General features: G+C 44.1%; 1 protein-coding gene across 1 annotated transcript in view; it reads right to left on the reverse strand.

Annotated features, from left to right (window-relative positions):
• Positions 1-12706, reverse strand: part of TRAPPC2L (trafficking protein particle complex subunit 2L) — a 29719-nt gene that overhangs the window by 8853 nt on the left and 8160 nt on the right. Inside the window, exon 2 of the mRNA XM_086945805.1 lies at positions 3756-3928. Within this exon, the coding sequence (XP_086801931.1) occupies positions 3756-3928 (173 nt within the window). The remainder of the gene's footprint in view (positions 1-3755; positions 3929-12706) is intronic.

A 12706-nucleotide genomic window follows, 5' to 3' on the forward strand; every position in this document is an offset into this window, starting at 1 on the left:
ATTTGTTAATTCTTGCATTTGACATCATTAGATTTGAGGCGTGCCCTTTTCAAAATAATTAGACAATTTAAACTGGGTGCAGGCAAGTACAAGGCAGAAAGGAATCTTCAACTTTATTGGGGATCGAGAAAGCAGAAGCTCTAATCACCCTTTGTGAAGACCATAGGCATAGCCACCTCGGAGCCACCCGGGCCTTATCTTGCTGGAACACCAAAGCTACTGAGTGCAGATATAGAGAGCAACCTTCTTCATACAGAACACCTCTGTTGGTGCACTAGAGATTCCATCTTTATATGCAGGGAAATTCTGAAAACCCACTACAACATTTCAATTCTTTTCAATATTTTAATAGTTTTCATTGCCACAGGTGAGGCGCTTTAATTTCCTGACAGTTGAACAGGATAGACGCCTGAAAGGGAGAGATGTGGAGAGCTGGGATCTCTTTTCTACATTTAAACTTGAAACTGTGCTGGGATTCAGCATTTTTGGAGGGCTGTGGTGCCAGCCAAAGTGAGAGCAACAGGCCTGGGGATTCCCCTCACTCCGCTGGCTTGCCTCTAGGGAGTGGTGGTGAAACCCCCAGAGCCACAAGATCCCTTACAGGTTGGCACATCTGGCTTTGCTCTTAGCGAAATGAAGACTAGCCACTGGATGGGTGGGAGTCAAGTTGCCGCAGTTGTCTTCATGGCTCAGGGATCTCTGTGAATGGGGGGGGGGGGGGCAGCAGAGGAGGCCCAGATGCACTTTACCTGACCTGATGAGAAAGCTGAAGATGAAATTATGACCTGGACATTGGTGGGTCTGAATAACTTCAATGCGAATGGTTACGCTTGCTCGGGAGAGAGCTCAGGCCCTTAGGAGTGAGATTTATAAATGGAAGGTTTATGCCAGTGACAGCCAAGTGTGAGGATTTATACTTCACTGTTTTCACCAAGAAATTGGAAAATGTCCTAGATTCATCATCGTATTATACTAAATGAATGTTTTTATGGCTCCTAAGACCTACATTTAATTGTTTTGTATTGTTTCAATGATTATGATGTGGGCTGGTTGTAAGGGACCAATATTTATTTATATCTGTATTTTTTTGCACTGCTCGTTTCATTCTTTTCTGTTATGTTTTATTAGAAACTCAATAAAACAAAGTTATCATTGCCACTGTTTGCTTGTTCTTACAATTACAACTATACACATTTTATGCACTAGGATATGATGTTGATTTTAATAGAATCATAAATTATATTTCCAGCGTGTATTCTTCAGTGTTTCTAATCACAGTGAAAAGAGGTCCAGAACTCGATAAAAACAAATAAAGCAGTAAGTCTCACAAGAATGATTGTTAGCCATACCGCAATACCCATAATATAATGCTCAGGTGTTTTATGGACTTCTGTCCACCAGGATTCCTGTCTCTAGCTGGCATCTAGCCTGCGAATTCATCAGAGGGTTAGAAAACAGTCTGAGGTTTGGAATAGAAAAGAAATGAAGCAGGAAGGAAGCTAAGGGGTGGAGCTACAATCTAGGAGGACAGGACTAGTGGTAAGGAAGAATGGTGTCATCACTACAGATATGCTATGCTTGGATTGAACAGACCCTGGCTGCCCAGGCGACTTCTGAACCTCTTACGTGGCAATATCTTGTGGAAAGTTACATAACCCACAATATTTTGAAAAAGGTTGAAATGTTATTCTCCATTGATAGCAAGGGCTGAATTTAGGATGCAGGTAAAGGCAAAAAAAAAAAAAAAAAAGAATACCTTTCTACATGTCGGGAGGATTGGGGGCTTTATCTAATGACACAAAAGCATTGCATGTCTTGTTAGAACTTGTACCAAAAGATTTTCATTCAAAAACTCGGCTGGGTAATTACCAAGTGCCAATCGCAAATATCTAATGTTAGTGAAAAGGGTGCCATATTGTAGTAAGGAAGGTGGTTGGGAGAAAAAAAAACGAAGAAGAGGTGGATGTATGACATATTTTGGGATGTTTGTCATTGGGGAGCCACTGCTGGGGCTACAAAATGTCACAGCACATAAGACTCTACTGAAAGAGGGAGTGTCACAGGTTGCTCCAACCTGTCTGAAGTGGGTGGATTGCTGCTCTAAAACTCTACCAAGAAATGAAAGACCTTTTCAGAGAGCTGGTGTAGTTAAGATTTCAAGTTGTATAGGAGTCAAATCCTTACATAATTTTGGAACAGTAGGTTGAGTGGCCAGCAAACTGGTGAACATGTCTGCTTCGTACAGAGTTTTACCACTGTGGCACATTTCACAGCTGACATGCATTAATTGTACTACAGTTAATTGGTGATGGATGTTTTAAAGAAATGTATTCAACAGAAGCCCACGACCAGCGATATGGACCAGTTGGCTTCGGAGCCCAACTAAAACGTCCACGAGTGGAACTCTGAAAGTACAACTAGTGACAGCAACAGCTACAAATTACAAAGCATGAGAAACATTACAATATAAGATATTAACAGGTAATTGAATACAAGAAAAAGCACCAAGAATAAATGTTTGTACACACAACTAGACATCCCACATCATCACCCCTATTTCTTTTTGTAAATAAGGTATTTTTCATAAAAGGATTTGATGCTAAAATAATATTAAAAAGCAAAGCCTGTGAAAATAACATTTAAATCTAAATAATAAATAAAATAAAATTAGTGTAAGTAAAAGTCATGCTACTTTGATGGTTATTTTGTGTTCCTCTTTTCATTTCTACAACCCTGCCCATCAAGAGTGTAATTCGATAAGGAGGTTTCTTCACAAGTTGCTAATGGTGAAGCGGTGACATCGGAAATTAGTTCTGGCTCCTGATCACAAGGACAGTCTGAATTGTCTTGCCGAGAAAGCATTACATCACACTCTATGGGGATACAACTTATGCTTCCAATTGAAACCATTGAAGCTAAGTTCTCACCCATAACACAATCCTACGTTTCTGACATCCCATCAAGAACATTAACTATGCTATGATGTTTTGAATCATGAACTATCTTGACTTGTTCTTTTGTCATAAGGAACCACATTTCATTTGTTTCACCTCACTACCTTTATCATATGCTCTTGCCATAAATCCATGTGAAGCTGGAATACAGAGTGCAATCTTCTGATGCTTAATGTTATGCATAATTAAAATTCTCTTATACTTTAAAACACAAAATGAGTTCCACTTTATGTTACAATTTCTCCAAGGGGTCCTCCTACATTCAACATTTTTTTCACAACAATTGAGACACTGTTTGCGGATTCAGTAAAACAAACATATACATATTTGGAATAATATTCCATATGCAAGTATGTAACTCATGTGGCCTGGTAATAAACAATATGGACCTGCAAAGTCGATGGCAGCTTTCTCACATGGCCTTCCAGATAAAGTCACAGAACGCAAAGGCTTGTCATTAATTTTCCAATGTGTATCACAACCCAAACACAATGTACAATTATTCACTTATACTTTCACCGGAGCATTAAATGAGGTGTAACAGTAAGGAAGAATAAAGCACGAGCACATAGAAAGATGGTAAAGAACGTCATGGTAATGCACATGACAAAAAAGAATGATGAAGAAGGGCATTATAACAGAGGCTCGTAATACACAGAACCAAGGAACAACTAGCAATACAGGCAGCAGAACTTAATATCAACAAACAATGGAATGCCCAGGGACGCCCCATATTTGTTAAGTATAAATTATTGGTGCTATCAATAGAAAGTGAAGCAACATGACAGCTGTAAAGGATACACTTTGTAATCTTCTGTAGGATAGAGCAAGCCAAGGTATAGTTCTCGCTGATCGGCAAGGGCCTTTCCCATGGCAGAGATCTTTTCATCCACAACGTCAAGTGAAGTGTGCACCGTGTAATGGAATTTCAATTCATTCTCGATTGGGATGCTTCGAATATAGAGAGGATAATTCTAAAAGGGAAGAAGCGATATTGATAAGCAGCAAGCTCTAGAGCACACCAATGAGAACCGACGCTCCCGATGTCCAGTATCAACAATCTAGGAAAACACCTACTAGACAAGAAACATAAAATGTATTAATGGTCTCAAACACAGCAACCCCATAAGAAGAGGAGTGGTGCTCTGAGAATAGTTACAATATTATGATACACTGACAATTAGAATATTTAGCGTACTCTCAGCGATTGTTTTCAAAATGGTTACTTATCCGACCCAAAGTGCTTCACATATCACAGGCGCCGCCCCACATCTTCCATCTTGGACAAAAACACTCCTGAAGGTAAGCACAACTCAAAGTAGGTGAATTCAATAGCCAAACCTCACCCACAAGCTTTAGAAATTGTGAAGAGATAGCACAATAACCTGTCCTCTTTAACAAGTACAAGAGGCCACTATGCAACCTGCTCACCAAATTAAAGATAGGTCTCTACAAATAACCCAACAAGCAGCTCACCTTTAAAATGTCAGAAAACATATTTATCAACTCAGACACACAGAGTATTGATGTTTCAACAGTAATTAAACAGATGGCTCTGACAAACCTATCGCTATCATATACATGAGTTACATAGCAAGGCATTTCTATTGTCCTCCAACCAATGCTTAAAACTCAAGAATACAGTTCAACTTCACTCCACATTAAGTCCCCTGAAGAAATAGAGAAACATCTTGACAGAATGAGAAAGCGCCATAAATCGGGCATAAACTGGTAAAAAAAAAACGTGAGAATGGCCACATTTAGTACCTCGAGCTACCGCACAAATACTGCTCATCAACAGGGAAGTAGCTTCCATTGGTGCAGCAGTACTATGGAAAGGGGCCTCAGGAGCCCACTACATTTTATAACAAACAGCAGCGGGACCATTTCCTTCCTTGCACTAGGGCCCATTGCACACTGGATACACCACAGTTTATCAAATAGAAGCAATCCAAAAAGCCGCGGCCAAAGCGAGAATAGAAAAAACTAAATGTGCTCATACTTTTCCAATTTTCAGGAAATTACAGCATCTTTAAATTAAATTTCAAATCAATGTCAAATCCACATTCACACCTGTCCAAACAAATACAAGTAAAGGTACAAACTTAAATCTCACATCAACCTACCAACGCCATGCGAAATAGGCCAGGTGCAAAAAGGAAATAAAAATGCTGTGTTGCTGTACAATTCAGAAAAGGGGGTGGTGATGAACAGAGTGTCTGAATTAAGCAGACCACTCTTACCCAGTCCAAAGATCAGGGTTTGATCCATCACCGTTTTTTAGCTCACTGCACCATCCCAGCTCAGAACCTGGCTACATGCAAATTAGTCTGTCCCTGGCCCAGTGCATCATGGGAACAGGGCAGACCAGACTACCAAGCCAATTCTTATACTGTGAAGGATATAAGCTTCCACCCCCTTTTTGAATCGTTTTTGGCCACCACAAGTGTGGCAGGGTATACTCAGACATGAGTCCCTTGCTCACTGCACCACCAGGATTCAAGCAAGCCGGGCCGACGACGGCTGAAATGCCAGAAACCGGTCCCCGGAAGCTTGTCTCCTTTCCGGTGAAGAATTGGCTTGGTAGTTTGGTCTGCCCTGTTCCCATGAGGCACTGGGTCAGACTAATTTGCATATAGCCAGGTTCTGAACTGGGGTGATGCAGTGAGCTAAATAACGGTGATGGATCAAGCCCTGATCTCTTGACTGGGTAAGAGTGGTCTGCTTAATTCAGACACTCTGTTCATCACCACCCCCTTTTTGAGTCGTGTTGCTGTACAAAGCATGGGGCAAGGAAAGGGTGTGCTGAATAAGGAACAATATACCAATCACTACAGGACGATCTACAGATGGTTACATTGAAGATTGAAAATAACGCTGGTGTGCTCGCTCCATGCTGTGGAAATGTTTCCTGCAATGGAAGTTAACAGCAGCAGCATCAAAGGTGTAGCCTGCGGAAAGAGGAGACCCAAGGGGCGAATGGAAAAGAAGGCCTCAGTTTGGCCTTAGGGCCAGTTGGTCCAACCAGGTGCAGTGTTTTTATTAAAACACAGAAACAAAATGTACAATTGGAATATGGGATATTACGTACATGAGAGTGAAATCCGGGTTGATTTGGGGAGGTCGACAGATGAGAAGAAACAAGACACAGAAGTAGGAGTATGACAAGCAGTAAACAAGTAACGATTCACATTCTGGAAATAGCTAATGTATATTCGTGGAAATAGCCTATGTATATTTACGTGCTGCCACTAGCCCTCCACAGCTCTTAGTCGCACAATGTCTTAACAGGGTTAAGTATCCATCAAGGACTGCCCGCAATATCAGTTAGGGATAATCTCCTAGCCAGATTTCTGTGAAGAAGACACACCCAAGATGAAAAACCCTAACAGGTCAGTGTAGGAGAGTAGTCCTTTTTGACATGATCACCCCAACGTTTTGCCTGGTAACTGAAGTGATTTTGACTGGAAGTGAACTGGGTTCCTGCTAACCAGGTAATCAGTGGCAGAGCTCTTTCCCAAAACTGTACAATTGTATCTCCAAATGGCAAAACCTTTCTCACTCTCTATAAGTCCCTACTAAATGGTACCCCTGGGGTAGAGAAGGGCCAGGGGTACAAAAGACGGTCCCCAAGGACAGCAGCACAAATTGTGCCACCCCAAGGGACCCCTCACCAAGCACATGCACGGCTGCCATCGCAGGCTATATGTCTTGGTACAGAGAAAAGAGAAAACACAACATGTCACACATCCCTGTGTGCCATGTCCCCTACCACTGCATGTGATCTTTGTAAGTCACCCCTACAGCAGGTCTGACAGCCCTATGGCAGGGTGTTGAATATTACATGTGAGGGCATACCAGCATGAGCCAATATGCCCCTGTGCTGGTCAGTCCTATTACTGCTAGTACAAGTGACCAGGAAAGCCATTTTAAAGCATGTGCTGGACACTGGTGAAAAACGAGTTCCCCAGCTAAATGACTGCTATGCTGCAAATAGGGATGTTTGGTATCACATATCTAGAATTGATAAACCCACTCTGATTCCAGCGATTAATTTACCAATACATGCGACCAGAGGGCACCTTTGAGGTCCCCCTGAAAACAAAGCTGGTTTCTGCAGTCAGCCACCCGGGACACTGTTCTGACCTCATAGGGTGAGGGCCTCTGCTCTCAGGAGACCCAGAACAAAAACTTGTGTAACACCCTCTCCCACAAGATGACCTGCTGATTAACCTTCCTTGGGCGACAAGCCTCAAAGGCTGCCGCCTTTGAAATGCAAATCTGGTTACCCCTCACAGGAGAGAAAGCCATCCCCTTTGTCCAGGGCCCCTTGTCACCGAGACAGGCGGAAAAATTATCTAGTCAGGTAGGCGTGCCACCTCCAGGCTAGTACCACCACTAAGGTGGGCTACAGTGAGGTGGACATGCATTTTCAGAAGTAGTCATCTTTGTGATGGCATACTTAGGAATTCTAGAAACAGGAAGTGGTCATACAGAGGGCGTAGTACCGCAAGACCCAATGGCTACTACCCTACACTCCCCTAACGCCCCTAAATTCAGTATTTAGGGGAGTCCATGGCACCAGAGAAGCACATCCTGACGGCCTACAAAGGGAGCGGACACCGAACAGCCACAAAAGCAGAGAAGAGTAAAGAAGCAGCAGACCTGGTACCAACTCGGACGGCTTGTCTGCATCCCTCGTCGAAAACTGCACCAAAGTTGACACCTCCTGTAGCTGTTGACTCCAGAACCTTGGGAGGATTGCCTGCCTTCGATAAAGACCCAAGACCCCTGTGAACAGCAGGTCTGTTCTCCTGAATCCTGCAGAAACTCAGAAGCAAACACTCGGAGGACTCTTGAACCACCAAAACCCAATTCCTGAAACCACCAATGCACCCGTTGCCCCCGGCCCAAGTTTAATTGGGCCAATGGTATCAACAAGGCTCCCCAGCACTCCAGAGTTTGAGTCCACTGTGGCTTCACCCCTCATGGACTCCCCGACGCCACCTGCAGTCTCTGCACACAGTGCCCCTCGACTGTTCCCGGTAAGAAAACCTGACACCTAAAGACACCTCAGCATCCGTCGTCCCTGGGACATGCTGAATAGGACCCCAGGTGCTCTTACGTCCTTGAGCATTGCAAGACTTGAACCCCCTTATTGGTTCAACCTGACTGGCCTACCAGCCAGAGCCTGCAGTCTCTTTTTGCAGTGACCGATCTCCATAGAAACCTATGGGGCTTACAATGCAGATTTGTACCCTGCTAATCAGGAGCCCAGCAATTGTGCTTTCTCCCCCTATATTGACATGGTAAGTACTTTGGTACCTCCACAATTGTATTCTGGTGTACCTTTATAAATGCCTAGTATATGGTACTAAGGTACCCAGGGCATAGGAACACCATGGGTCTCCCATGGGCTGCAGCATATATAGTGCCACCCATGGGAGTCTACGTATACTGTGACTGCAGGCTTGTCATTCCAGCCTGTGTGAGTTGGTGCTTGCACCTCTCACAACAGATATAAGTTCCTTATATCTGAGCCCACTTCGGGGACCCCTGTGTACTCCCGGTAACAGCCTTTCAGGGTTTGCAAGCAAACTAGTGATTCTGGCAACCACAGACACGATTCTGCCCTCCTGCTGCTGAGCCAAGCTTGAGATAGGGAAGGTAGAACAATAGGTTTCCTGACACAGGCAGATGTGACTACCTCCAAGACAGGACTTAGTGTATTGGCTGTGGTGGGGGACGCTTGCCAGCACCACCAGACTGCTTTGAAAGGCACATTTGGTGCTCTCCTTACATACTCCATTTTGAACCAGTTCAGGAAACCTTGGTTACCACTCTGGTGTGAAACTGGACAAAGGAGATGGGAGTATCTTCCCCTCTGCCAGCCCCTTCTCTGGGAGGGGCCCCCCCTGAGTTCCAACCCTTTCCTTAAAGTACTTAAGGTCTCCCCTGTGGGTGGGTCCTCAGATTCCTCATGGGGCAAGACTCAACCCTGAAACGACATTGCTCTTCAATCGTCTGTACACTTGGACGTCGGCTGGAACCGAGACTGCACCAAGGAAGACTCCTGCTGCTCCTGGTTTTGCTGTACTTCAAGTCAATTTTGTCTTCTGTGTCTGTGCTTCATCCCGGTTCTTCAACAGACTTGTGGGCATCAAGGACACTCAAATAAATCTCCCTTGGAGTGAAGAAGGCACTTCCCTGCCTCTGCAGTCACCGTAACGAAGCTGACTGGTCTGCTGCTCCTGTCGTCCTACAATCTTTCCGAAACCCAACAACACAGGTGGTGGTTCAGCAGATCCCTATAGACTTGACCTGCCTTCTCAGCAATTTTGAGGTCAGTATCCCTTGTTGGGCCACTAAGACCAAACCCAGGGGCTCCGCGTTGACTTGCGGTTACCAAGGTTTGTTGGCTCTGCACTCGATATCTTCGAGCTACAAGAAGCTCCCGCCTCCAGCCCCTCAACTCTTGAAGATCAATGTCCTCACTACATCCACTGCACCATGGGACCCCATCTTTGGTGAGCTGCTTGAGGTCCTCTTGCGACTCCTGTGCCTTTGGCCTGTAGGTCCTCCTCAGTGTCTTCTCTTGCTGCAGTTGGCTCCCCTGCTTGCTTGGGGAATGCTCCGACTCATCTGCACTTGGTGAGTCCCCTGGACCTTGCTGGTCCCAACGTTTGCTCCTTTTCATCTTCCACGCCAGTTGCAGCTTCCAGGGCTTGTTGGTGCTCCTGTAGGACACCGACCACCGAGACACTGACACAGGACAGCTCGTGAATGGCTCCTTGTCTTCCTCAGCATCGCCTGATCCTCAAAGCTGCAATGACAAGGTCACCATTATATCTGCATAACCTCCCGACATCGGTGGGCATTGTGTTTTTGTGCCTCCTGGTCACCTCTGAGTGGCATAGACTCTGTCCTAAGCAAACACAAGGAGATGATGGACGGAGCGCCACAACTTTTCAGACACTCACCAACAGTCACAGATCTGGGTTGAATACATCTTCATTCTTTAGCTCACTTCGACTCCTCAGTTCAGACCCAGCCATATGCAAATCAGTCTTGACCCCTTGCCTCATGGGAACAGTCCTACCTGAACTACCAAGCCAGGTCTTCCCTGAACCGGAAACAAGCATCCTGGGACCGGTTTCTGGGTAACAGTCTTCATCAGCCAGGCTAGCTTAAATCCAGTGGCAAAGTGAGCAAGGGACCCCCGTCTGGGCACACCCTGCAAACCCAGGGCGAACAAAGCAAACAGAAGGAGAGGTTGATATGTTCGGGTAGGAGATATATCAAAGCGTTGGTGATAGTGTTTATAAAAATAGGTTTTATTTATTACACACTATGTGGCTTCCTTTCATCTAACCTACAATGCAGATTAAAGTTGGTAAAACAAGCTGCTTTATACTCCTTCAAGATAAGCCTTCAAGATAAGGCTGCTCTCCAGAGCTACCACTTTGAGAGTTTTCACAGGTCATCAAAGACCACTAAAATCACCATAAGGGTTGTCTGGATTAGTGAACGGTGCATCACTTAAATAAGTGTGCACCATATACTAAGCCAGCCCCCTACAATTACTATGTGCAGTATGGTAGTTAGGATTACGTTCATGACTTAATTGGCTGACAAGAGGGAAGAAAATGAAAAGGTGACAAAGAAAGGGGTTACATTTTCCTCTACCTTAGTTAGCCATGGTTTAGTTAATTGTTCTAGTGAATGGTCTGATAATTATGTTGGTTGTGGATGTGGCATAAGAAATGGTGAACAGGGCGTAACAATAGATTTGTTGAATTGCTCTTGCGAGGCAAAATAGAGACTTCAATGGATTTGGCTTCATGGGAACGTCAGTAGGTTTCCTTAGAGGTGAATAAGGTAGAGGGTGATTAAGAGTTGAGGTTTGACATTGGAATACAAAGTTGATAGACATTAGAATGATTTGTGGCAGGGTGCAGGGAAAAGTTGCGAAGGAAAGGATTTGATTGATTGATTTGATAATTTATAAACCGCAACCAAATGTCCGAAGGCGTCAAGGTGCTAATGCGGTTAGTCTAATGAGGAGGACAAGAGCATCATCCCTGACCTAAAAGGGACATTACAAAGCAAAAGGCCAAGTCTTCAGGGCCTTACTGAAAGGAAGATGAGCTTCCAGGCTGGAGATGGAGTAGGGAAAAGTATTTCAAAGCTTAGATACAGGCCAAAAGCTCTCCCTCCCCATCTCGCCCTCCTAAACCTTTAGTGGCGGAGGCCTGTATGTCCTTTGTGATAGACACAATTATTTGTGTGTCATCAGCATAGGATAAGGCCTGTAACCCAAAAGATCTAAACTGTTTAGCCAGCGGGGAGACACAGGTTAAACAGAGTTGGGCTCAGGGATGAGCCCTGCGTAACCCATAGTGTCGCTATGGATGAAAAGTAGAATTGGTCTACCACCACTGTCTGTGGTCTATCCGTCAGGAAGGATGACAGAAGCTTCAGGGCTGAATCTGTGACTCCAATTTCCTGTAGGCGATCAACCATCCTGGTAGGAGAGATGGTGTCAAAGGCTACAGATAGATCCAACAGGATCAGTAGTGCAGCCTTACAGCATCAACCATGGAACAGATGTTATTGACTGCGGATAGCAGTGTGATTTCGGCCCCATGGTTACCACTAAATCCATGCTGGGAAGTGTCCAGCAGATATTGTTGTTCTAAATAAGTCATCAACTGGATATTTAGATGTTTCTCCAGGATCTTGGCGGGGACAGGTAACAACGAAATTGGGCCAATAGTATTTCTTTTAGGAGGGGTCCAAGTTGCGTTTTTTTGAGAAGAGACTTAGTCACAGTTTTCCAGCTTTGGGATAGCATCGAGAGGATATAGCCTTATTAAGAGTTGCTGTAAGGTGGGGAACAATGATAGGAGGGATAAGAGAGAATAGGGACTTGAGTCGTAGTAGATCTGTAGTTATGAAAGCCTATGTCTTTCTTGATGGAATGGACATAGGAGATGTGAAGGGAATTTTTTAGCAAGATGTTTTTGAGATTTGTAAAGGGAGAGGTAAGACTTGGTTGTTAGTTGAGAAAGATAAAGAGCAAGAAGTGGTGTTGGGTAGAATGAGAAGAAGCTGCTGTAAATATTATTTAGACTGCTTTTAATTATAACTTTTTACCTGACCCCATTATGCAAAGTGTGCAGAAGTTTACACAAGCAAGACCAATCAGTTAACCCTGCCTTCAGTATCTGCTGGGCATGGCTTGCTGTTAAGCGGAACACCCTATGGCATAGTGCTACAGTGGTGTTCCGTACACTTAACCATCAGTAGTCTTTGGGCATGGCCTGCTATCTATACATACAGAGCCTGAAACATTATCGTCAGTTGTTACATCAGAAGCAGCAAGTAAAAGAGCAGCAGTTTTAAAGGTCCTTTATAGGAAAAAATCTTAATAAACAGAAATAAAGACAGGAGCAGATTCTGATGGTCGAACCCACTTTAATAAGAGAAAATGGCATAAGTAGCCTATAATTGATTAAATACCATTAGAAATGTCAAAATGCATCTGCAGGCAAGATCGCTACTGAAACGCCACTCCTACTTTTTTTCACGGGTTTGTGTTCTAAGATTCAGAGTATGAATTACATCTCCGAAATAAACAGAAAAAAGTTAGCAGTTTAATTGACTGCAATGCCTCAAGTAAGGCAACATTTGCTGCAAAAACAGCAAAGCAGCATGAGCTGCCATTTATTTGTTCCTTAAAGTCATTTGTT

Source organism: Lissotriton vulgaris, chromosome 12, assembly GCF_964263255.1.
Source record: "Lissotriton vulgaris chromosome 12, aLisVul1.2, whole genome shotgun sequence".
Classification (NCBI taxonomy): Eukaryota; Metazoa; Chordata; class Amphibia; order Caudata; family Salamandridae; genus Lissotriton; species Lissotriton vulgaris.